Raw genomic sequence first — 27460 nt, forward strand, 5'->3', positions numbered from 1 at the left:
CTGCTTTGCCTTCTTCCATGAGTAAAAGCTTCCTGAGGCCTCACCAGAAGCCAAGTAGATGATAGTGCCATGCTTGTACAGCTCACAGAACCATGAGCCAAATAAACCTCTTTCCTTTATAAATTACCCAGTCTCAGGTATTCCTTTATAGCAATACAAAATGGACTAACACACTGTAGACTTACAGAATGTATTTCTTAAGTAATAAGACTTGAAAGACAGAATTACTGCTTGATCCATGAGCTGAAGAATGGATGTTAGCAGGCGTGAAGACAACATTCATCTCCTTGTATTTCTCCATTAGAACTCTTTGGTGACCAGGTGCATTGTCAATGAGCAGTAATGTTTTCAAAGGATTTTTTTTTTCTCAACAAGCAGTCGTTCTCAACAAAGGGCTTAAAATATTCAGGAGACCATGCTGTAAACAGATGTGCTATCATCCAAGCTTAGTTGTTCCCATGTATACAGCACAGGAGAAGAGTAGATTTAACATAATTCTTAAGGGTCCTAGGATTTTCAGAAAGGTAAATGAGGATTATCTTCAACTTCACCAGCTGCATTCACCTCTAACAAGTGAGTAGCCTGTCCTTTGAGGCTTTAAACCCAGGCATTGACTTCTCCTCTCTAGCTATCAGTCTTAGATGGCATCTTCTTCCAAGAGAAGGCTGTTTTGTCTACACTGAAAATCTATTAGTGTAGCCACCTTCATCAGTGAACTGAGCTACATTTTTTTGTATAACTTACTGCCACGTATCCATCAGCACTTGTTGCTTCACGTTGCACATTAATGTTATAGAGATGGCTTCTTTCCTTAAGCCTCATGAGCTAACTTCTGCTAGCTTCAAACTTAACTTCTGCAGCTGTCTTCTCTCAATTTATAGAATTGAAGAGTTAAGGTCTTGCTCTGGATTTAACAGAATGGTGTGTCTGGTTTGATCCTCTACCCAGACCACTCAGACTTTCTGCCTATCAGCAATAAGGCTGTTTCACTTTCTTATCATTTGCAAGTTCTCTGGAGTAGCACTTTTAATTTTCTTCAAGAACCTTCCTTTGCATTCACAACTTGGCACAAGAAGCTTTGTTTTCTGCCTATCTCAGCTTTTGAGATGCCTTCCTCACTAAGCTTAATCATTTTTAGATTTCTATTTAAAGTAAGAGATTTGCAACTCTTCTTTCACTGGAACACTTAGGGGCCATTGTAGGGTTATTAATTGGCTTCATTTCAATATTGTTATGTTTCAGGGAATAGGTAGACCTGAGGTGAGGGAGAAAGATGGAAATAGTGGGGTCAGTGGAGCAATCAGAAAACATACAGCATTGATCAATTAAGTTTGTGTCTTATTTGGGCACTGTTCATGATGTCCTGAAATAATTATGATAACGTCAAAAATCACTGATCACAGATCACCATAACAGATATAATAATAATGAAAAAGTTTGAAATATTATAAGAATTACCAATATGTGACACAGAGAGTGGAAGTCAGCATATATTGTTGGAAAAAAATGGTGCTGATGGACTTACTCAATGTAAGGCTGCCACAGACCTTCAATTTGGGTAAAACATAATATCTGCACTGTGCAATAAAGCAAAGCCCATAAAACCGAGGTATGCCTGTACTTGTTCTCAAAGAGGGTTCTTAACAGATACATTGATTAATTTTACTTAGTATTTGTTCATGTATGGAGTATAATAAAATTTTGTTTTATAAGATGACAAATCTGCTCATAAATATATACATTGCCATATTAAATGAAATAAGTTACTTTTACTAATAATCTTATGTAATTTATTTTCTATATCTTATATTTGCTAAGATGCCTGCAACACAGTTAATGGCTCTGATTTTTGCTGTATACTTCCCATCCATTCTCTATACCAATATAATCATGCACTGAGATGGAGCAATAGCTCATTTCCTAAGCACTTTGATGACTCTTTGTCATCTCACAGATGATATGTATATGGATATGATAATTATTTTTGTCATATTAAACAGTGAATTATTAATTGGCTTTTGATAATAGAATGTTCAACTCTTTAGTTCCTTTGAAATGGTATGTGTCTGTATCAAAATGATCTTTGCAAGTGATATATCAATACAATATTTTAGCTGAAATAATTTTTAATGTCATGAATATTACATATTATGTTGTACTTTATCCCTGACTGTACTGCTAAATTTATATAAATTATAGATATTCAGATAATTTATTACTTTATTAAAAACATACGTTTGTTGTGTATGTGGTATGCACCAAGTGCTATGCTAAATGGGTACTGGGGATGTAGTGTTTAAGAAAAATAGCCTGGCATAGTGGCTCACACCTGTGATCCCAGCACTTTGGGAGGCCAAGGCAGGGGCATTGCTTGAGCCCAGGAGTTTGAGACCAGCTGGGACAAGATGGCAAGACCCCATCACCACATACACACAAAAAGTAGCTGGGCATGGTGGTGTATGCCTGTAGTTCCAGCTGCTGGGGAGGCTGAGGTGGGTGGATTGCTTGAGCCCAGGAGTTCAAGGTTACAGTGAGCTATGATTGTGCCATTCCACTCCAGCCTGGGCAACAGAGCAAGGCTCCATCTTTAAAAAAAGAAAAATAGACATAGATGTTACTCTTATGGAGGAGATGGAAGTAAATAATCAGCCAAATAAATATATAATTTACCATGAAGACAAATGTTCTTATGCAGAACTATCAGAGTGTCGTGCTAATGTAAATTGTTCTATTGATTGCATTGTCAGATTTATGTTTTAGTTCAGTGCAGTGTTGTGAACTTTAGACTTATTTGAAATAGTTATGTATGTTCAATTTCTTAACTCAGAAAAATTGAAGAGAACAGATAAGGTGAACTTATGTTTTCCAGGCCAGGGGAAGGTTGGCAGTCAGGACATTTTGAAGGAGTATTTCTACAATGCAAAGAAAAATCTGTGGTGAGACCCATTTAGTTACTATGATTTTTGAAAATATACTTTAAACTGTTTATCTTTGTTATTTCATAAAATAGGACTAATGGTTACAAGAATTTGAGTTCAGAGTAAATTCTTATTAGCCTGTTTCTTCAAAATTACATGTAAATTTAAAGCTATTTATTCTTTGAAACTGCTCTTGTTTTGTAACCATCTTCCTGTTATAACAATTAAGTAAATTTATCAAAAAGGCAAAGGTAGGCTTGCTTTTGTTAATATACTTTATCTTTAATGTACTATTATGTTGACTTTTTGGAATTGTTTCCCAATTCTTATGTGAGTTCATGCTGGATTGTTCTTTACCATAAACTAGAAGTAGTAATTTTATACTAAAAGCAATTATTTTTTGTTTACTTTCATTAACATTGCTTTTGCAGAAGATGGTCCAGGCAGAGGCCATACCTAGCAGTTGCTCAAACCTAAATTTATGCAAACTTGAGGAGAATTTAAAACTATCCAGATTTTTTTTTGCTTATGGCTTTTATTGCTTTTTGTCTTTTCACCTTCTTTGCTCCTGTCCATCACCTCAAGCCTTGGGGAAGAGTGTTGGTCTTTGGGGCAATGTGGAGGTGTCTTCCTTTCCTGTACTGACAAGCTGAACAGACGCACCTTGTTGGTTCGACCCATCAGCAAGCAGGACCCTTTCAGTAATTGCTCTGGCTTCTTTCCTTCTGTAAGAAATTACTTTTAAATTATGCTACACAGCTCCCATTAACAGGAACCCAGAGAAGGAATTGAGTGATGATTCATAGAGTCAACTCTTGATTTGTGTTTTCCTCCATATCATAAACTTTATAAATGAAGTATAATGTAATTTAAAACCATAAAACTGCTTTTCCACGATAACCTGTTTCTGGGTCACTTGCATGAGTAAAGACTGATTTTACCATCGATATAAGGAAATCAAAATAGGACATTCATTAAATTTTTTTAAATTGTGCATGTATTGAATGATCAAGAGTTGACCAATACTGCTTTTGTCATTCCTCTTACGATTCTTAATAAGATTGCTTTTTAAAATTTTTTTTCTATTATTATGCCATTATTTTCTTACAACTAATTCAAAGTAACTTGTGTGGTACCTTCTTGAATCTAAACAAGATTGATTTCTGTCATTGATTAGGTAGATGAACACAAGGCTGTATCAGTGACTTTTAGAAGTTTAGACCTTGCCTTTTTTAATGGTACAACATATCTGGATATGTTCTTAAGCTATTTCTTTTAACTGATATTCTTAAAGTTAACTTTGTTCTTAAATTTAATTTTTAATAGTGTATTTGCATAGCAAATGATATGTTCTGATTTTATTTTGAGCTTTTACTAGCAATAGTCTCTAATCTTTAGTGCAGGAAAAAATGTGACTTTTGTGTTAGAGGAAGTGTTTAGATTTATTTTCCTCTCTTTGAATGTTCATTAGTGTCTATGAAAAACATTCTTAATAATTTTAACAAATATTCATAAAGAAACCCTAAATTTATCATTAATGTTCTTCAGAAATTTTTTCCAAATTTGTAAATTAAATGCCATTTAAAAAGTTTCTTTACTTAGTGTTTTTTAACATTTTATTTTAAAAAGTATAAAGTATTATTACTGTATGAAAAGTGATATTTATATTACCTCAACTAGTATTCACTTTTTACCTTATGTTAAGGGAGTTAGGGATGCAGCAGTTAAAAAAAAAAACAACACCCTTTCTTCATGTAGCTTATCTTTCAAGTATGCGTACATTCCACATGTTTAAAATATTTTTCCAAATTAAAACACTTATACATTGAAATACCTTTTATACTCTGTCCAGGATTCAAATGTTGCTAATTAATAAAGATTTATTATGAGTTAGATTTTTTAGATTAGTGGCCAGTAGTAACCCTTTCCCCAGTTTAGACACTTAGAACAGACAACATCACTGTGATCACTGTGGCCTCTTCCACTGGGGGTATACCTTAACAATCCTTCTCCATCCATTATGGCTCATTGTCCAGCAACATGCTAATAAAACTTGTAGCACTTTTCTTGCTTTGCTATACATCTTTTTGTTTTTGAGTGCAGAAATAAAAAAGAAGGGGAATCAGAAGAGAAGGAGTGAAAATGTTGGGAACAGTGAAAAATGCTTTGAGAGCAGGCCATTATGGGGAAAGATGATTATATTGCACAACCATTTAATGCTTACTTTCCAGGATTTTTTTAATGGTCAATTAAAAAATATAAAGATAATTTATTTTCTTATCTTCCTTCATTATAAAGTCTAAATTAAAAGCAAAATTAGCAGTGATAACTGAATTGCATATTTTTTCCTCTTACCACGTCAGTGGGTGATAGGCAAAAAAATGAGAGGAAGAATATGGAAGCAAAAGAAATGTAGGAGTGATGGGATAATATAGCTCAGACTCATTACTGCTTTCCTATTTCTCTTTTTTTTCTGTTTATGTGAATGTATTTTCTTCCTTTTGCTTTGTTCCAGTTCACTTCTCCTCTTAAAAATCTCCTCTTTGGACCCTACTAACTTTTTCAGGTGTTGGAAAGAGGGGCAGGGAATGTGGAATATAACAGTTCTCCTCTAATTCTATGCTGAGCAATTTCCAGAACAATATTTTATGTCTATGAATTGGTTGAGGAAGATTTTTTTCAAGTGATATTCTTTTTGTATGTTGAGGAATACAAAAGTATACGTTTTACTTTACTCTTTTAAAAGAATGCTGTTTTACTATAACTTGTTTATAGTGTGCAATTTGAATAGGAGAGCTAATTGAGATAGTTGTAGCAAAAATATTGAAGTTATGATGATTTTTTTACTCTCACTTAAATGTTATGTGTGTACTAATATAGTAGTATACCCAAAGATTATGAGTTACAGGATAGTGATAATTTTATCAACAATGTGTTAGCTATTGATAATAGGCAAGTTCTGAAAGACAAATGTTATATTGTTGCATCACATTACTGTTTAAATATGCAGTAACTGTTTATTTAGTTCAGTTATCAAAGCATGGCATCAATGAGGCTTCTTTTGTAGGCTCTGTCTTTGTACAAATTAGCCAAATTATTGAAGGAAAAACTCCGTTTTCACAAATGTTATATCCTGTCTAGTGAAGGTAATCATCTGGCCTATTCAGATTTGGTCTCAAATAAAAATATATAATGTGGTTATTTCAATTTCACCTGAGTAAACAACCCTTCTGTGACCTGTGATACTTTTTATGACAGCCTCTTAGCACTCATAATGAAAAATTATCACGAAATGAAAAGATAAAATCAAGATAGTCTTTTCCAACGTATGTTTTTTTGTTTGAGACAGAGCCTCACTTTGTTGCCCAGGCTGGAGTGCAGTGACTCAATCTCAGCTCACTGCAGCCTCTGCCTCCTGGGTTGAAGCGATTCTTGTGCCTCAGCCTCCCAAGCAACTGGGATTATAGGCATGTACTACCATGCCACCACATCTGGCTAATTTTTTGTATTTTTAGTAGAGACGGAGTTTCACCATGTAGGCCAGGCTGGTCTCGAACTCCTGGCCTCAAGTAATCTGCCCACCTTAGCCTCCCAAAGTGTTGGGATTACAGGCATGAGCTACCCCAGCCTCAAATTCTTAATGTTACAGAAAATGCAGAAGTCACAGAAATAGCCACAAAAAGATTAATAACCTCCCTCAAGATCTAGAACTGGAACTCAGGATTCCCATCTTTAGTTCAGTCATTCTAACCATCTTAGAAGCTTTTTGCCCCCATCTGCAGAATTTATCAGTCATGTGTTTATTAAGAAGTGTAGGGTAAGACCAAGAGGTAAAAATACTCACTGAGGTCATTTTCTTTTTTCCAATTTTTTAAAAAATGTTTTTAATGAACTGTGTATTGTGATTTCCTTTTTTTGGAACAGACAACTACAAAACTTCTAGATGGCACTCATCAGCAGCATGGATTCCTCTCTCTGACATACACAAAAGCTGTAACAAAAAATGTCCGCCACAAGTTAACATCAAGAAATGAGCGAAGAAGTTTTCATAAGTTATCTGAAGGCTTAATGGATGGTTCGCCTCATTTTCTTCATGAAATTCTTCTTTCAGCACAAGCTTTTGATATTGTTCTTTATTTTCCTTTACTTAATGCCATTGCAAGTATATTTCAAGCAAAACTACCAAAGACCCAAAAAGAGAAAAGAAAATCTCCTGGTCAGCCCATGAGGACCCATACACTGACATCCCGCAATTTACCTTTGATTTATGTCAACACAAGTGTAATCAGAATTTTTATTCCAAAAACAGAAGAAATGCAGCCAACTGTTGAAGGTATTGTCTTCTAATTTTTTTTTTTGTCTGATTTTAAATAATTTTCTTCTAGAGACCTTAGTTTTCTGGGTTTTTTCTGGGTTTTTTTTTTTTGTTTCTTTTAAAAAATATGAGCGGTTGGTTGTGCTTTGTTGTTTGGTATATTTTATAGAGAGGAAATATAGATATTCTATAAATCATTAGGAAATACATCAGAATACTATGTAAGTATCTGACTTCGTTAGTAGGATAAGAAATATGAGGAATTTTTTTCTTCAGGGCTTTTGCCAGTAAAGCATGTATATACTTTGTGTCAATTGTTTTACTAAACTCAAATGTTGTGTTCTATATATCTAAGAAAACTAAAATTTTGTTTAAAAACAAGATCAGGCACAGTGGCTCACACCTGTAATCCTAACACTTTGGGAAGTCAAGATAGGAGGATCACTGGAGCCCAGGAGTTTCAGATCAGCCTGGGCAACATAGTGAAACCCCATCTGTACAAAAATAAGATATTAGCCCAACATGGTGGTGCACACCTGTAGCCCCAGCTTCTTGGTATATCATTTTTGTAATAAAATATTTGTAAACAAACCTTATAGTCCTTAATTACCAAGGTGTCTAGAACTAAATTCAATGTATTATACTTAACAGATTCTTAATACAAGCCAGTTTCTACTTTTTATGTCTAACTTTTCTTAGAAGCTATCTTAAAATTAATTACTTTGAGATGTGAAATTACTATTCTCTGAATATCCTGTATTCTGACAGTAGTATACAATTGCTTTCATCTGTTCAGATAGTTTGTAGAAACACATGAATGGTTAAGAATAAAGGATTAGTCTTTATTTACCAATTACAAGTGATAACTCGCTAACCAGAAAAGTAAGAAGCAGTATATTCATTGCAAAGGTAGTGACCTTTATGCTTTTTCCTTATTATATAGGAGCACCTAATGAAATTTTAGAGAATGTAATTTACATTAAGGTTACATAGGTTAGAAAACAGAAATCTACATTTTTATACAGATAATTCCCTGAGGACTGTAGTTTCAGTTATAATAACATTTTTCCACAACCTTGGAAGAGACACAGACATAAAAGATTGGGGAGATTATCAAACTGTTTTTGGTATTACAACTGAGAATGGGAGGAAAACACCATGGAAACAAAAGTAGATTGTCTTTATTGCACAAAATTTATAAGTGTTTTGGGAGAAGAATTTGGGGTAGTTCATTACATTTAATAAAGACCATGTGCTGGGCACAGTGGCTCACGCCTGTAATCCCAACACTTTGGGAGGCTGAGGCGGGCAGATCACGAGGTCAGGAGTTCGAGACCAGCCTGGCCAACATGGTGAAACCCCGTCTCTACTAAAAATACAAAAAGTTATCCAGGCGTGGTGGCATGTGCCTGTAATCCCAGCTACTTGGGAGGCTGAGGTGGGACAATTGCTTGAACCCAGGAGGTGTAGGTTGCAGTGAGCCAAGATAGTGCCATTGCACTCCAGCCTGGGCGACAGAGCAAGACTCCATCTCAAGGAAAAAATAATAATAATAATGTTGCAGTATCTGTAACTATTTTATTATAATAAAATTATAGAAGTTTTATATCTAGATAAAAATAAGAATAAAGTTTTATACTATATAATATAAAAAATTCTAGGTATAGTTTTTATACAAGGATATTGTTTTCTACAAATACCTCTCTGATTGTTATAAACCATTTTTCTTTTTATTTATTTTTTAATTTTTTTATTATTATACTTTAGGTTTTAGGGTACATGTGCACAATGTGCAGGTTTGTTACATATGTATCCATGTGCCATGTTGTTTTGCTGCACCCATTAACTTGTCATTTAGCATTAGGTATATCTCCTAATGCTGTCCCTCCCTCCTCCCCTCACCCCACAACAGTCCGCGGAGTGTGATGTTCCCCTTCCTGTGTCCATGAGTTCTCATTGTTCACTTCCCACCTATGAGTGAGAACATGCGGTGTTTGGTTTTTTGTCCTTGCGATAGTTTACTGAGAATGATGGTTTCCAGCTTCATCCATCCCTACAAAGGACACGAACTCATCATTTTTTATGGCTGCATAGTATTCCATGGTGTATATGTGCCACATTTTCTTAATCCAGTCTATCGTTGTTGGACATTTGGGTTGGTTCCAACTCTTTGCTATTGTGAATAGTGCCGCAATAAACATACGTGTGCATGTGTCTTTATAGCAGCATGATTTATAGTCCTTTGGGTATATACCCAGTAATGGGATGGCTGGGTCAAATGGTATTTCTAGTTCTAGATCCCTGAGGAATCGCCACACTGACTTCCACAATAGTTGAACTAGTTTACAGTCCCACCAACAGTGTAAAAGTGTTCCTATTTCTCCACATCCTCTCCAGCACCTGTTGTTTCCTGACTTTTTAATGATGGCCATTCTAACTGGTGTGAGATGGTATCTCATTCTGGTTTTGATTTGCGTTTCTCTGATGGCCAGCGATATTGAGCATTTTTTCATGTGTTTTTTGGCTGCATAAATGTCTTCTTTTGAGAAGTGTCTGTTCATATCCTTCGCCCACTTTTTGATGGGGTTGTTTGTTTTTTTCTTGTAAATTTGTTTGAGTTCATTGTAGATTCTGGATATTAGCCCTTTGTCAGATGAGTAGGTTGCAAAAATTTTCTCCCATTCTGTAGGTTGCCTGTTCACTCTGATGGTAGTTTCTTTTGCTGTGCAGAAGCTCTTTAGTTTAATGAGATCCCATTTGTCAATTTTGGCTTTTGTTGCCATTGCTTTTGGTGTTTTAGACATGAAGTCCTTGCCCACGCCTATGTCCTGAATGGTATTGCCTAGGTTTTCTTGTAGGATTTTAATGGTTTTAGGTCTAACATGTAAGTCTTTAATCCATCTTGAATTAATTTTTGTATAAGGTGTAAGGAAGGGATCCAGTTTCAGCTTTCTACATATGGCTAGCCAGTTTTCCCAGCACCATTTATTAAATAGGGAATCCTTTCCCCATTTCTTGTTTTTGTCAGGTTTGTCAAAGATCAGATAGTTGTAGATATGCGGCATCATTTCTGAGGGCTCTGTTCTGTTCCATTGATCTATGTCTGTGTTGTGGTACCAGTACCATGCTGTTTTGGTTACTGTAGCCTTGTAGTATAGTTTGAAGTCAGGTAGCGTGATGCCTCCAGCTTTGTTCTTTTGGCTTAGGATTGACTTGGCGATGCGGGCTCTTTTTTGGTTCCATATGAACTTTAAAGTAGTTTTTCCAATTCTGTGAAGAAAGTCATTGGTAGCTTGATGGGGATGGCATTGAATCTATAAATTACCTTGGGCAGTATGGCCATTTTCACGGTATTGATTCTTCCAACCCATGAGCATGGAATGTTCTTCCATTTGTTTGTATCCTCTTTTATTTCATTGAGCAGTGGTTTGTAGTTCTCCTTGAAGAGGTCCTTCACATCCCTTGTAAGTTGGATTCCTAGGTATTTTATTCTCTTTGAAGGAATTGTGAATGGGAGTTCACTCATGATTTGGCTCTCTGGTAAAACGTTCATTTTTCTAACTTAAGTGAGTTCACGTATTTCATTTAAAATATGTTAGTAGGCTTTTATGATTTCCTGAATATTTCTTGAAGTGTTTGTTTTATGTTCCCCATTCCTTAATTGTAAAATTATTTTCAGTTTAATGCAAACAATTGGGAAGGCCAAAATTTCATTGAAACGTAAGAAAAAATGTGATATTAGAGGTGAGAAGGTGGGATGAGGTATAGAAAAATACAGGGAGAATCTCTATGAAAAAAGCTGAGGAAATATTGAGAGGCGATAGAGATAGAAAAGGAAGTAAAGCAACTTATCTGATTGGTAGACTTTTTTACTAATAAAGAAATGTTGATGATTTATAAATGATTCTCAAATTTTATGATGTAATCGTGTCTGAATAATAATTGTATAATGGACACTAAATTTAGTCATTTATCCCATATTATTCCCTACACTGTTTTAATTTAGGGTTTCCTTCTTGAAAACCCATTTCACACCACTAAATATCAATTTCAGTAACAAATTTAAATTTTAGAAAACAAGCCAAATGTGTATGATTCATTGCCTATTTATTAAGTTTTAAAACTTGACCAAGGATATGATACAATATCAGTGTGTTGTTTTTTCTGCATATTTGGCAGCCAGGCTGAGACTTTTAAAATGGATATCTAATAATGTATACACTGGTAAATCTTTCTGAGTCAGACATAGCGGCTCCTCAATGTGGGCATTTGATCTGTATTCAAAATTTGCTCATTCGTCTTAAAATATCTTATCTATCTGATGTCCTGAAAGCTTCTGAAAGTCTTTGGTATTTGTTAGTGAGGAAATATTTTCACAGTAAACTGCTTTTTCATTGCAATTAGATCTTCATTGCAGAGCTTCTTTGACTCAAATTTTTGTGGCAGTATCTGTGAGAGAAACCTACATGACTGACTTGTTTTCACCATCCATGTCAGTGTTTGTCATAGCCCTTAGGTGGTCTTCACTGGATGGGTCGTATTTATAGTGATAAATGTTTCCTTCTAAGGCAAAATTTTCCTATAAATGTAATAGTTTTCATTGTTAATTTGGAAACCTTGTTTTTTCTCTTTTTTATTGTGATAAAATATATATGACAAATTTTCTACTTTAATCATTTTAAGTATATAATTCAGTGGCAATAATTACATTCATAATGTTGTGAAACCATCACCACTATTTCCAAATGTATTTGTCACCCCAAACAAAAGCTCTGTAGCCATTAAGTAATAGCTACCCTCATCTTCTGGTAACCTCTAATCTATTTTCTGTCTCTATGAATTTTCCTACTCTAGAAATTTCATGTAAGTGGAATCATACAATGTTTATCCTTTTGTATCTGGCTTACTTTACTTAGCATAATGTTTTCAAGGCACATCCAAGTTGCTGCATGTATCAGAACTTCATTCCTTGCTATAGCTGAATAATACTGTTTTGTATGGGTATACCACATTTTGTTTATCAATTAATCTTTTGGGCAGTTGGGTCATTTCTACCCTTTTTTGGTTTAATGTGAGTAATGCTGCTATGAACACTGGCATGGAAGTTTCTGTTAGAGGCCCTGTTTTCAGTTCTTTTGGGGTGTACGGCTAAGAGTGGAATTTTTAGGTCCCATGGTAATTCTGTTTGGAATTCTGTTTTTGAGGAACCACCAAACTTCTTGGAAGCCCTTGTGGATTAGAGCACGATTTGTGGTATTTTCTGAACAATGCCATAGTTCAGTCAACAAGAAGAGCAAAGGGAGCTCACGCTTAGCATAGCAGCACCTGTGTGCTGAGCACCTGAGCAGCTCTGTGGTGAGGCAGAGGTCTGAAGTTCATTGTTTAACTCTAGCTTTATTTTCTGTGATACTTACCAAAGGTTTATTGCAACAAGTTATGTTTCACTGATATATTTGTGACAAAAAGATTACAAATCAGGCTATTTAAGAAAGAGGAGGAAAAAAAAAGGACAACTTAATTTTCTGTGGGGCTTTTTTAGTTTGTTTATATGTTTTTGTTTTGGGCTTATTGTGTTATAAACATTAATACTACATATCACACAGTTTTATTGTTTCCCATTGAGTTGCTTCAACTAGGAAAATCCCTCAACTAATTGTAATTGCAGAAATATTTCCAGACTTCTGCCATCTTATTTTTAAAGCTGCTGCTGCTGCTGCTGCTGCTGCTGCTGCTGCTGCTTCCGCTTCCTCTTCCTCCTCTTCTTCTTTTTCTTCTTCTTCTTCTCTGCTGCTGCTGCTTTTTCTTTTTTTGGTGGTGGCTGTGGTTTTTAACATATAATTTCAGAATTCAGGTGCCTAGGTACTTCCTAAGGTCACCTTGAATAAGAGTATGTGAGATGGGGGAAGGTTGTTATAGTTGTCTTTGGAAAACATAATTTCTTTTGTTTTTCTGTGGACTTTAAAGTTAAGTGTAATCCTTTGCAAATATGCATATTTTTAGCAACAAACAACTTTTTAGTGGTTTTTTTTTGTGGCTTGGATGTGTGTATCTGTAGAATAAATTACCAGCAAAAGGATTGCTAGGTCAAAGGATTCCATACCTTTAAAATAGTAAGAGATGTCAAATTGCCTTCCTAAATGGCCGCTATTTCTTACTCTTACCCTAACAGAAGTTTATTTTTAGCCTTTTGTAGGTCTCATTAGTGAAAAGTATGCTACTTTTTAAAGGAGTTGCTTATCTTTTCATTATTAATTAATACATTTTTTGTGTATTAATCCTTTTGTCTGGCATATGTATTGCTCATATCTTTACTTTTTTGTGTTCTGCCTTTGCATCTCTATATCTGTGCATATATCTGTATCTTTACTTATAATTGTACCTGCATCTCTATCTGAGGTGTTATAAATAGCCAGACTGTGTGCCTAAGCTAAGAATACAAATACAAAAATGCATGCCAAAGTTTCAGATTTTGACACATTATGTTAGGTTTTTTTATATTTTATCTTTCTTCTTTGCTACTCTTAATTTAAATAATCATAATTCACCCATGAAAAGGTCAGAGAAAAAATTTTTATTGAGGTAAAATTCATATAACAAATTCACCATTTTAAAGTATAGATAATTCTTACATTATATTTTATATGGGAGATTGGATGTGTCCATTTAATACATGTTAAAAGCTATAATGTGAACTATGGAAATCATGATTGAAGGAGCAATTTCATTAGAAATAAATATCATTAATGACTCTAGTAAGTTGGAGTCAAGAGTATACTATTCATTTTATTCTAGAAGGCCTTTACAAGAAAGTTTGAATAAGATGATTATCAGATTAATTAAATTAAAAATATAGGCCAGGCATGGTGGCTCATGCCTGTAATACCAGCACTTTGGGAGGCCAAAGCAGGCATATAGCTTGAGCCCAGGAGTTTGAGACTAGCCTGGGCTACATGGCGAAACCCCATCCTACAAAAAATACAAAAATTACCTGGGCATGGTGGCCCGGGCCTGTAGTCCCAGCTACTCAGGAGGCTGAGGTGGGAGAATTAATTGAGTCCAGGAGGTCAGGGCTTCAGTGAGTTGTGATCACACCACCACACTCCAGCCTGGGTGACAGGAGGAGACCGTGTCTCAAAAAAAAAAAAAAAATAAGTATATATAAGTTGTTTTAATGAGTGTGAAAAAATAACTAAATCTTGCTACATCATACTTTTCAGCAGAAACTTTATTATAAAAATATCACAGAGCAATCTGTGCTTGTCACAGAGTAAGTAATCTGTGTCAAAGATGAGTGGTAAACTAAATGCAACTAAACTTTCTTTTAATATGCATAATGGTCATTGGTTGTATATTTATTGAAACTTTTGTCTTCAACTGCCAGTGTGGCAATAATTGATTAAAAACTTTTGTTGAAAGCTGTCACAACAGTTTTGGCTTTATAAAAGCATAACATTACACAGGGACAATTTCAAATACTCTTGAGACTTCAGATGTTTTACCAAATTGAGTTTATATTGAGAATCTTAAAGGAAAGTTGAAGTCTCCAAAACACTTATTCAGGTTGGAATTAAGAAAAGTTTGTTGTAAGCAACATTCTTACATTATCTGACAGTTGCATGAAAATTCTGGTCTTTATTCAAGCTATTGGTTACTGATACAAACTCCTGATTTCAGAGTTGTTTATAGCCTTTTCACATGCCATACACAGATGTACATTCATGTATCTGTACACACACATATACACACTCTCTTGCCCCAAGAAAAGATGAAATCTTTCAGGCTTATTATATATGCTACGTTAATGTAAGACTCTTTAATCATATCTAAATTTCAGTTAATGATAAAAAAATTGAACATTCTAATATTTTATTAAGAAAAATCATATTGAAAGTCTGCTTTTCAACCTGGATGTTGTTTACGTTATGTGCAGTTACTATCAGGATTCTAAATCTACAGGTGTTTGACTTCCAGCTTAATCTTTTTATTTCACAATAGACGACTTTTAAAAATCTAGCATGTCTAGAATGAGTAGTTCCTCATGAGGCTCCATTTTAAAAAATAGAGTTAAAGCAAGGAAGGAAGGCATTCATTTTCATGTTGAAAATATTTCTAGAAGGAACATTTCCTCATATGGTCCAACTATTAAGTACAGGTGAAATAAGCCAAAAAAGAGAAGCTGATTTTTTTTTCGGCAATAAAGTAACTGAAGAAATGACTCAAGGCACTTTCATGTATAAATACATATTTTTATTATTTTTTCTCACATCTCAGTGATATATTTTGATAAGTTGAATACTTTCTATAATAAAATTATTTTAATCTAGTTTATGAATTATCTGCATTAAGTGCTCTTTTTTTTATTATAACTTCATAGTCAGTATAATCTACTGAGAACACTTTTGGCCCTAACAGAAACAGGATTCTGTTCTTGGATCTGGCTTTGTATGTAACACCAAGTACGTCATTTCTCCTCCATATGTACCTCATTTACTGCAATGTTTCTATTACATTTCAGACTTTCATATGGTGAGTAGTATCTGTAGCCTGGAAGAACAGTTAGCACATATACTAATTGCACCTTTGTGGTGTGGTCTATTCTCCAGGCTTACTATTTAATTGATGCCTGCTGCTTAATCAGAGGTTTTACCCACATGGAACTATTTGATAAGCTTGGCATAAAATGCAAGATCTGTAAAATGTAAACAATGTTCATATTATAAGGACCTATAATCAAACCAAACCTCTAAGTCATTTGAAAATAGTGCAGCTGCATGAGAAGTAGTTTTCTATTTGATCTTTTGCTATGGACGTAAAAATACTGTCTTAACTGTGACATCCATATGCTAATATTTGTTATGATAGTTCATCTCTTTTTTTCTCCTTTTGCTTTCCCTTCTCCCACTTTCCTACTATTTTGCCTTTCCCTCCTCCCTTCATGGTTATCTTATTCTGGTTCCTTATTTCTCTCACTGAATATCTTATTCTTCTTACTTTTTTCTGATTTTCTTAATTCTGACTTTCTTTCCTTGGACTAATCTGAATCAGACAATACCAAGTATGTGAAAATATACTGAAATATACTGATTATACTGAAAATAATGCGCTGAAATAATATACTGGAAATACAGCTGGAAATAATCTCGTAGCTTTTGCATTCTTTGGGCACCACAGTTTGGGAAATATGGATTGTATGCCTTTGTAGGCAGGTTCTGTTCCGGATATTTCTTAGGTCTTGCAGCTAGTCATTTTCTGTTCTATTTTTGGCAGATGGTAGTTCCTTGAGAGAAATTATAAGTTTTAATATACGTTTACTTCAAGACCTAGAAAGTTGTATATTGTTAACATTTTTTAAACAGGGTTTATACAGCTACTATAGTAGAATCATCTGTTGGAGAATACAGAGTAAAATGTAAATGTATTTTTTTCATGTGTCTGTTGGCTGCATAAATGTCTTCTTTTGAGAAGTGTCTGTTCATATCCTTCGCCCACTTTTTGATGGGATTTTTTTTTGTTGTAAATTTGTTTGAGTTCTTCATCACTCGCCATCAGAGATGCAAATCAAAACCACAATGAGATACCATCTCACACCAGTTAGAATGGTGATCATTAAAAAGTCAGGAAACAACAGGTGCTGGAGAGGATGTGGAGAAATAGGAGCACTTTTACAGTGTTGGTGGGACGTAAACTAGTTCAACCTTTGTGGAAGTCAGTGTGGCGATTCCTCAGGGATCTAGAACTAGAAATACCATTTGACCCAGCCATCCCATTACTGGGGATGTACCCAAAGGATTATAAATCATGCTGCTATAAAGACACATGCACACGTATGTTTATTGCGGCACTATTCACAATAGCAAAGACTTGGAACCAACCCAAATATCCATCAATGATAGACTGGATTAAGAAAACGTGGCACATATACACCATGGAATACTATGCAGCCATAAAAAATGATGAGTTCATGTCCTTTGTAGGGACATGGAAGAAGCTGGAAACCATCATTCTCAGTAAACTATCGCAAGGACAAAAAACCAAACACCACATGTTCTCACTCATACGTGGGAATTGAACAATGAGAACATATGGACACAGGAAGGGGAACATCATACACCAGGGCCTGTTGTGGGGTGGGGGGAGGGGGAGGGATAGCATTAGGAGATATACCTAATGTAAATGACAAGTTAATGGGTGCGGCACATAAACATGGCACATGTATACATACGTAACAAACCTGCACGTTGTGCACATGTACCCTAGAACTTAAAGTATAATTAAAAAATGTAAATGTAATGAATGAGGCCGTTAATTTCCCCTTTCATCCCAAATAGTCCTTAGAAAAGACATTGAATTCACTGTTGAGTTGCGGAAAAAGTGCTGAACTTCAGCCCTAAATCAGAGCATATAGTCAAATATCGTTTTATTTAGTACACATAAAAGAATTAGAACTGATACATCCTTTTACCTTTTTTTGTTTTCTGGGATTATTTATCATAGTTTTAGACGTCATTAGGAGGTAGAACTTTTAAAGGGGTCTGGGGTTCCAATTTCTAAAGCAATTTTACAGTAGAAGTTATTAAAATTAAAAAGTATCTAGAATAACAGGTTGATATGTTCTCCCATATTGAATAGTTGGTGTTTTCTATCTTCAACATTGCAGCCATCATATTTCTTTTGAATTTTCTGACATTTTGGAGCTTAAAGTGATATACTTTGTGTGTGTGTGTGTGTGTGTGTGTGTGTGTGTGTGTGTTGTATTTAATTATTATTTAGCATGTAAATTTAAATGGCTTTGAGAATTTGTCACTGACTTTGTAATATCCTTCAATATGTTTGTAGACAACAATGAAGTATTAAGAACCCAAAGCTGAAAATCATTTAGGAGAAATATGCAGATTGTGAAGTTAGATAAACATTTGGCTTCAATATTACTTATATATATTTCATATCATAATTTTTAATGTTGCGAGTGGAGTTGTTTTTCTTTTCTTTGCTATTTTAATTGTGCATTTTAACAGGAAACCACTTAATGGGTATTAACAGAGTTAAGAAAAGCATCAAAGATTTTTATTTTAAACTTACTTTTTTTTCATTTTACTTTTTCTTATTTATTGGTCTTACCTTAATGTGTCTCTATTCCATTCCCTCAGAGATTTCTCCTTATGCATAAAGTTATGTACAGATCCACAGTGTATTCATGAATCTCCTTCTTTTGTTACAGTTAATCAGGCAGTAAAAGAAGACACCGTGGTTTTGAAGATTGGCTCTGTTGCCATGGCTCCCCAGGCTGACAATCCCCTTGGCAGATCTGTCCTTAGGAAAGATATTTACCAGTAAGTTTATCTTCTTATGTCCAATCTTGCAACAATTTTCATCCTGCAAAGACGTATAGTGATCAATAACTTACTTAGTGTGGCCTGTAGAAATATTTCTCATTCAGGATCTTTTGATATTTAAAACCAGGTTTTTCTGATTTTCTTCAGTTGTGGGTTTTTTAATTCATTCAGACAAATCAAGTATTTCTGTGAAGTGTTGATGAATAACAGAATGTAAGTACTAAGTCACCATAAAACTGAAGAAGCATAGTTTGGAAAATCTTAGCAGATGTCAAATTTGACCAACTCTCTAGTCACATAAGAAAACGAGGTCCTCTGTAGAACCACCACATCCTACTGTAGTCATGTTGTATCAAAGTGAAACATTTTATTAATTTAAGTGTAAGCTATTATTTGAAATGTAGGAATGTGGATGTCATATGGATCAAAGCTATAAAGAAAAGCAAACTTCTAAAGAGAAATTTCACAGTAAACACTTTCTGTGAAAATGCTATGCTCTGGATTTTGTCACCGAGTATTTGCAAACCACACCAAGCATATATGGACAACTAAACTGGTGAACATATGTAATCAACATGGTAAAAATAATATATGATTCATACTGAAGTTGGCACTGCTGCCAGACAGAAAAGTACAGTTGCAAATAATACCAAGTGAGAAAAGTCACAGAAATACAGATGAACAAGTATCTTATTCTTCTTGCTGGTCTGTTTTTCAGATGTTGTAGTCTCACTCTTCTAAAAAATAAATTCCTACTGTTCTCCAGTAAATGTTACTGCTAGGAAAAGATTCTAATTTTGGTGATTCATTTACCATCTAGAGGGTGATGGCTATTTTTACTTTAAATAGATCTAGGAACTTTATTTCTCAGATTTCTCTGATATTTGAGTTATAATTTTTTCCTTTGACTTATGTATGTATGATGTCTTCCTTGTATTTTTTTTAGGTATTTAATAGTATTCATCCCTTAAATAAGTTTTTATGTAGCTAGCTTATATATAATCTTAGGATTTCAGAGCTGAAAGGGTCTTTAGGAATTATCTAAGTCAACTTCCCTATTTTACAGATGAGGAAACTGATTAACCAAAAGAATACCATAGTTGTCCCTGGTGAAACAGTAATAGAGCCAAGATTACAATTCATATCTTTTGACTCCCTTAGGATCTAGGGAAATGATTATAATAGAACATAAATTCTAGATGAGAATACTTTAATTTTCTAACATTTGGAAACTCTTCCAGGTGTCTTTATCTTTTCTACTTTAGAGGTAAGTGGTCCTAAAATAGAGACCTACTTTACTTTTGGTGAAAGAAATCTAGGTTATATTAAGAGATCCTATCACCATCAGTAAAGTGAACCACTGAGATAATTCCTTTCCTTCTTTACCCTTTCCACTTTCTGGCTTTTGCATGAGTTGTATTTTTACTTGTTGGGAACAATTGTGTGAAATTGTTTTTTTAGGGTTTCCTTCTATCTGTCTTGCAACTTTTTTTCAGTCATTTTTACTGGTCTTCCTCTTAAACAATCTCTTTGGTATTAGTATTTCTTAGGGTCTTCCTTTTATTCTTTTTTTTGCCCAACTCTTCTTGGGTGAGGCTCTCTGCTCTTTTGGCTCAGGAAAACTTGAATTCCAAGCATGTAGGGTAACTTGGGGTGACCCTGTAGACCAAGGTTAGCAATATGTGTTAGAATGTTAAATGTAAAATTCTAGATGCTGGATGGCAAACTTAACCTAATAATTTTTCTTTGAAAGCTCACATTCAAGTCATTTCTAAATAAACTAACAAAAGGTATTCATATAAGAGTTTATCAAAAATGTTTCAAGATCTCAGTGAAATGCTGTATCATCGATATCTAAGGAGTAAGACAGGGATGCCCTCTCACACGACTCCTATTCAACATAGTGCTGGAAGTTCTGGCCAGGGCAATCAGGCAGGAGAAGGAAATAAAGGGTATTCAATTAGGAAAAGAGGAAGTCAAATTGTCCCTGTTTGCAGATGATATGACTGTATATCTAGAAAACCCCATTGTCTCAGCCCAAAATCTCCTTAAGCTGATTAGCAACTTCGGCAAAGTCTCAGGATACAAAATCAATGTACAAAAATCACAAGCATTCTTGTACACCAATCACAGACAAACAGAGAGCCAAATCATGAGTGAACTCCCATTCACAATTGCTTCAAAGAGAATAAAATACCTAGGAATCCAACTTACAAGGGACATGAAAGACCTCTTCAAGGAGAACTACAAACCACTGCTCAATGAAATAAAAGAGGATACAAACAAATGGAAGAACATTCCATGCTCATGGGTTAGAAGAATCAATATCGTGAAAATGGCCATACTGCCCAAGGTGATTTATAGATTCAATGCCATCCCCATCAAGCTACCAATGACTTTCTTCACAGAATTGGAAAAAATGACTTTAAAGTTCATATGGAACCAAAAAAGAGCCCACATCGCCAAATCAATCCTAAGCCAAAAGAACAAAGCCAGAGGCATCACAGTACCTGACTTCAAACTATACTACAAGGCTACAGTAACCAAAACAACATGGTACTGGTACCACAACAGAGACATAGATCAATGGAACAGAACAGAGCCCTCAGAAATAATGCCACATATCTTCAACTATCTGATCTCTGACAAACCTGACAAAAACAAGCAATGGGAAAAGGATTCCCTATTTAATAAATGGTGCTGGGAAAACTGGCTAGCCATATGTAGAAAGCTGAAACTGGATCCCTTCCTTACACCTTATACAAAAATTAATTCAAGATGGATTAAAGACTTACATGTTAGACCTAAAACCATAAAAACTCTGGAAGAAAACCTAGGCAATACCATTCAGGACATAGGCGTGGGCAAGGACTTCATGTCTAAAACACCAAAAGCAATGGCAACAAAAGCCAAAATTGACAAATGGGATCTAATTAAACTAAAGAGCTTCTGCACAGCAAAAGAAACTACCATCAGAGTGAACAGGCAACCTACAAAATGGGGAAAATTTTCGCAACCTACTCATCTGACAAAGGGCTGGTATCCCGAATCTGCAATGAACTCAAACAAATTTCCAAGAGAAAAACAAACAACCCCATCAAAAAGTGGGCGAAGGACATGAACAGACACTTCTCAAAAGAAAACATTTATGCAGCCAAAAAACACATGAAAAAATGCTCATCATCACTGGCCATCAGAGAAATGCAAATCAAAACCACAATGAGATACCATCTCACACCAGTTAGAATGACGATCATTAAAAAGTCAGGAAACGGCTGGGCGCAGTGGCTGATGCTTGTAATCCCAGCACTTTGGGAGGCCGAGGCGGGTGGATCACGAGGTCAGGAGATCAAGACCATGGTGAAACCCCGTCTCTACTAAAAATACAAAAAATTAGCCGGGTCTGGTGGCAGGCGCCTGTAGTACCAGCTACTCGGAGAGGCTGAGGCAGAATGGCGTGAACCCGGGAGGCGGAGCCTGCAGTGAGCCGAGATTGCTCCACTGCACTCCAGCCTGGGTGACAGAGCAAGACTCCGTCTCAAAAAAAAAAAAAAGTCAGGAAACAACAGGTGCTAGAGAGGATGTGGAGAAATAGGAACACTTTTGCACTGTTGGTGGGACTGTAAACTAGTTCAACTATTGTGGAAGTCAGTGTGGCGGTTCCTCAGGGATCTAGAACTAGAAATACCATTTGACCCAGCCATCCCATTACTGGGTATATACCCAAAGGACTATAAATCATGCTGCTATAAAGACACATGCACACGTATGTTTATTGCGGCACTATTCACAATAGCAAAGAGTTGGAACCAACCCAAATGTCCAACAACGATAGACTGGATTAAGAAAATGTGGCACATATACACCATGGAATACTATGCAGCCATAAAAATGATGAGTTCATGTCCTTTGTAGGGACGTGGATGAAACTGGAAACCATCATTCTCAGTATACTATCGCAAAGACAGAAAACCAAACACCGCATGTTCTCACTCATAGGTGGGAATTGAACAATGAGAACACATGGACACAGGAAGGGGAACATCACACTCCAGGGACTGTTGTGGGGTTGGGGGAGTGGGGAGGGACAGCATTAGGAGATATACCTAATGCTAAATGACGAGTTAATGGCTGCAGCGCACCAACATGGCACATGGATACATATGTAACAAACCTGCACATTGTGCACATGTACCCTAAAACTTAAAGTATAATAATAATAATAAGTACACAAATGCAAAAAAGTTAAGGATTTGAGATATTTAAGTTACCTTCCCTATTTCTCAAACTTTCTATACTACTTTCTCTTCCTCATGAAACAATAAACATTTGAAATTAAAAAAATAAGAAACCACTTTTGAGTGAATAATCAGAGTGGGAGTAGCTCAGTTAGAATAAAAATGTATACACAAAGTAAAAGACCCTGCATACTAGGGCTGATTTTATTATTCCTATGATTTTGTTAACCATAACATCTCAGTGAACTAGATGCAAAAGTCCACATATTATATGATTCCATTTATATGAAATGTCCAGAATAGACAAACTCAGAGAGACAGAAAGTATATTAGTAGTTGCCAGGGCCTGCTTGTGGAAAGGGGAGGGAAGAGTGGGAAAGGACTTTGTCCTGTGGCTTGAGTGCCAGCTCATCCTCAGTAGAACAGAGCACCAAGTAGATTCCTAAGGTTTCTGACTCCAGGCCCTGGCTCCTGGACAGCATCTCTGGATGCATTTGGGAGCAGGGGAACTCACCACTCTGAAGGGAAGGACACAAGCCTGGTTGGCTTTTCTATCTGCTGATTGCTGAGCCCTAGGGCCTTGAGTGAACACAGGCCATAGCCAGGCAGTGGTTACCACGGGCGTTGTATGAGACCCAGTGCTGTGCTGGCTTCAAGTCTGACCCAGTGCAGTCCCAGTGGTGGTGGCAGCCACAGTGCTTGTGTCACACACACACACACACACCCCTTCCACAGCTCCAGACAGCTCAGCACAGAGAGGCTGTGTTTGTTTGGGAGAAAGTAAGGGAAGAGAGCAAGAGTCTTTGCCTGGTAATTCGGAGAATTCTTCAGGATCTTATCCAAGACTACCAAGGTGGCACCTTTACAAGTCTGCAAGAGCCACAGTGTTACTGGGCTTGAGTTACTCCCTAATGCAGATATGGCTGCAATGACCAAAAACTTAGATCACAACACCCAAGCTTCTTCAAATAACTGGAATTCTTTCCCTAGAAAAATGGGTACAAACAAGCCCAGACCACAAAGACTACAGTAAATACTTAACTCTTAAATGCCCAGACATCAATGAACATTCATAAGCATCAAAACCATTGAGGAAAACATGAGCTGACCAAACAAACTAAATAAGGCACCAGGGACCAATCCTGGATAGACAGAGATATGTGACCTTTCAGACAGAGAATTCAAAATAACCATTTTGAGGAAATTGATAGAAATTCAAAATAATAGAGAAGGAATTCAGACTTGTATCAGATAAATTTAACAAAGAGATTGAAATCATTTAAAAGAATCAAGTAGAAATTCAGGAGCTGAAAAATGCAATTAACATACTAAATGCATCAGAGTCTCTTAACAGCAAAATTGATCAAGCAGAAGAAAGAATTAGTAAGCTTGAACACAGGCTATTTGAAAATACACAATCAAAGGAAACAAAAGAAAAGAATGAAGTACACCTACAAGGTCTATAAAATGGCCTGAAAAGGGCATAGCTAAGAGTTATTGGCCTTAAAGACAGGTAGAGAGAGTGATAGTAGTAGAAAGTTCATTCAAAGGGTTATAATAGCAGAGAACTTCTTAAACCTAGAGAAAGATATCAATTCAAGTACAAGGTTATAGAATACAAAGCAGATATAACCCAAGGAAGACTACCTCAAGGCATTTAATCATCAAACTCCCAAAGGTCGAGGATAAAAAATGATCCTAAAAGAAGCAAGCAGAAGAAACAAATAACATATAATGGAGTCAGGTACAGTGGCTCGTGCCTGGGATCCCAACCCTTTGGAAAGCTTTAGGTGGGAGGATTGCTTGAGCCTGAGAGTTCGAGACCAGCATGGGCAACATGATGAGACTTCGTCTCTATAAAAAAACTTAACAATTAGTCAGGTGTGGTGGCACACGCCTGTAGTCCCACTGTTCTGCAATCTGAGGTGGGAGAATCACTTGAGCACAGGAGGTTGAGGCTGTGGTGAGCTGTGATTATACCCCCACGCTCCAGCCTGGGGGACAGAGAAAGACCCTGTCTCCAAAAACAAACAAAAACCATACAACTGAGCTCCAGTATGTCTGGCAGCAGACTTTTCAGTGGAAACTTTACAGTCCAGGAGAGAGTGACATGACATATTTAAAGTGCTGAAGGAAAAACAATTGTATCCTAGAATTGCATACGCAGTGAAAATATCCTTCAAACATGTTGTAGCAGAAATGAAGGCTTTCTCAAACAAAAGCTAAAGGATTTCATCAACATGAGACCTGTCCTACAAGAAATGCTAAAGGGAGTTCTTCAATCTGAAAGAAAAAGACATTAATGAGCAATGAGAAATCATCTGAAGGTACAGAACTCACTGGTAATAGTAAGTACACAGAAAAACTCAGAATATTATAATACTGTAATTGCGGTATGTAAACTACTCATATATTGAGTAGAGAGACTAAAAGATGAACTGATTAAAAATAATACATAGACAGTACAATAAGATATAAATAGAAACAACAAAAAGTTAAAAAGCGGGAGGACAAAGTTAAAGCATAGAGTTTTTATTTTCTCTTTGCCTGTTTGTTTGTTTATGCAATCAGTATTGTCATAAGTTTAAAATAATAGCATATATTAAATTTGAAAAACAGAAAACTCCTAGGGGACATGGTACTATTCTTTGAATACCTAGCTGATAATGTGTCATAGGGAGTAGTTCATTCCTTCCAAAGCTAAGAACAGACCTAGGATCATTAAATCAGTGGATGTTACAGTGACACTAATTGCAGCTCAATAGAATGAAAATCTTTCAAATTATAAAAGCCTAATAATAAATGGGGCTTTTTGTTCTTACTCATTTAACAATTATTTTGAGGGAGCCTACTGTACATCAGGCACTATTCTAGATACTGGGTGTATGTCAGTTTACAAAAGAAAGAAAAATCCCTGCTCTCACAGAACTTACACTTTAATGAGAGAGAGAATTACAAGCTAATGAATAAATCGTATGGTATACTAGAATTTAGTAAGTGACATGGAGACAACAAAGCTGGGAAGGGAAAAAGAAATGGAGAGTTAGAGATGGACAGCATGGCTTAGTTAGAAGACACCTCACTGAGAAAGTGCAGGGATCCTGAAGCAGGAAGAAGTAAGAGAAGCCTGTGGTGGCTGGAGCATTGTGTGCCAGGGGAATTTAGCAGGCTGTGAGGAAAACGACATTATGGAAGAGCCATAGAGATCATTGTGTGGACTTTGGCTATTAGTTTGAGTGAGACCTGGTTGTCGGGGAAGAATTATCCACACATGCAGAATTTTGAAATATGTAATGCTTTTGTTATTTACTAAATGTCTGCCTGCAGAAAGAAATGTGAGGGGGGGGTGGTCACCAGCAGGGACTAGAGATATACATTTAAAAAGAGGTTAAATATACGTTTGAAAATAGAGTCACAGTTAAGAACAAATGGAAGTGTGACATTCAACCCTAAAAGAATCATGCAAAGAATTATTAATATTTTTGCTACTTGAGTTAACTGAATATATGATATGAATTTCTTTTGCTTATTGAGGAGTTGATTTTGTCATCAAATGGAAAGGCCTCAGAGGGTTTGAGCAGAGAAGTGACATGATTCTTTTTATACTTAAGCAGATTACTCAGGCAAGGAAAGGCAAGGGAAAGGGAAAAGCTATTGCAGTAATCTTGGAAAAAGATAGTGGCAGCTTGGGCAAAGTTAGTAGCTGTGGAGGTGGTGAGAAGTGGTCAGATTCTGGAGATGTTTGAGAGGTAGAGCCAAGAGAATTTGCACATGGGGTTTGAGAAAAAGGATAACAAAGATAATTCACTTATATATGGCCTAAACAACTAGGAGGATGAAAATTAACTGAAGAAAGAAAACTGTAGGAAGATTTGTCCTGGAGGATTGGGTGGGTGGAGATTAGGAGTTTATTTTTGAAAATGTTGACTATCTCAGGAGTTAATGAGCTCCCCATTTCTGATGTAGCTGAGGCTAATCAGCCACATACAAGGCTTAAGAGGGGTTATGACTTATGTCAAATTAAACCAGTGATTCCTAAATTTACTGTGTTTCCAAATCACCTGAGGATCTTGATAAAATGCGAATTTTGACTTATGACGTCTCGTTTGAGGCCTAAAATTTTACATTTCTTCTAGGCTTCTGGGTGATTGGGCGTGATACTGTTACTGGGTGATACTGATATGCCACTTCAGAGGCTACAAACTTTTTTTTTTTTTTTTTTTTGCTATTATAAAATGTATTTTTATTATGTGCCTTTTTATTATTTTGAACTTTTTTTTTAATTATTATACTTTAGGTTTTAGGGTACATGTGCACAATGTGCAGGTTTGTTACATATGTATCCATGTGCCATGTTGATTTCCTGCACCCATTAACTCGTCATTTAGCATTAGGTATATCTCCTAATGCTGTCCCTCCCCCCTCCCCCCACCCCACAACAATCCCCGGAATGTGATGTTCCCCTTCCTGTGTCCATGAGTTCTCATTGTTCAATTCCCACCTATGAGTGAGAACATGCGGTGTTTGGTTTTTTGTCCTTGCGATAGTTTACTGAGAATGATGTTTTCCAGTTTCATCCATGTCCCTACAAAGGACACGAACTCATCATTTTTTATGGCTGCATAGTATTCCATGGTGTATATGTGCAGAGGCTAC

The 27460-nt window shown here is 35.9% G+C and overlaps 1 protein-coding gene across 3 annotated transcripts in view; it reads left to right on the top strand.

The window, feature by feature from the left end:
* Positions 1-27460, top strand: part of VPS13B (vacuolar protein sorting 13 homolog B) — an 891476-nt gene that overhangs the window by 513140 nt on the left and 350876 nt on the right. Inside the window, exons 28-31 of one of the 3 annotated variants that reach the window (XR_004026232.1) lie at positions 2870-2936; positions 3504-3645; positions 6843-7251; positions 18452-18563. Coding sequence is in view for 2 of the 3 variants with exons in the window: in XM_030795363.1 (XP_030651223.1) it covers positions 2870-2936; positions 6843-7251; positions 18452-18563 (588 nt within the window). In the remaining variant the exon portion in view is untranslated. Of the gene's footprint in view, positions 1-2869; positions 2937-3503; positions 3646-6842; positions 7252-18451; positions 18564-27460 lie in introns of those variants that run through there. The other 2 variants (XM_030795363.1, XM_030795364.1) reach the window with 2 other exon arrangements.

The sequence above is a fragment of the Nomascus leucogenys genome, chromosome 16 (assembly GCF_006542625.1).
Source record: "Nomascus leucogenys isolate Asia chromosome 16, Asia_NLE_v1, whole genome shotgun sequence".
NCBI lineage: Eukaryota > Metazoa > Chordata > Mammalia > Primates > Hylobatidae > Nomascus > Nomascus leucogenys.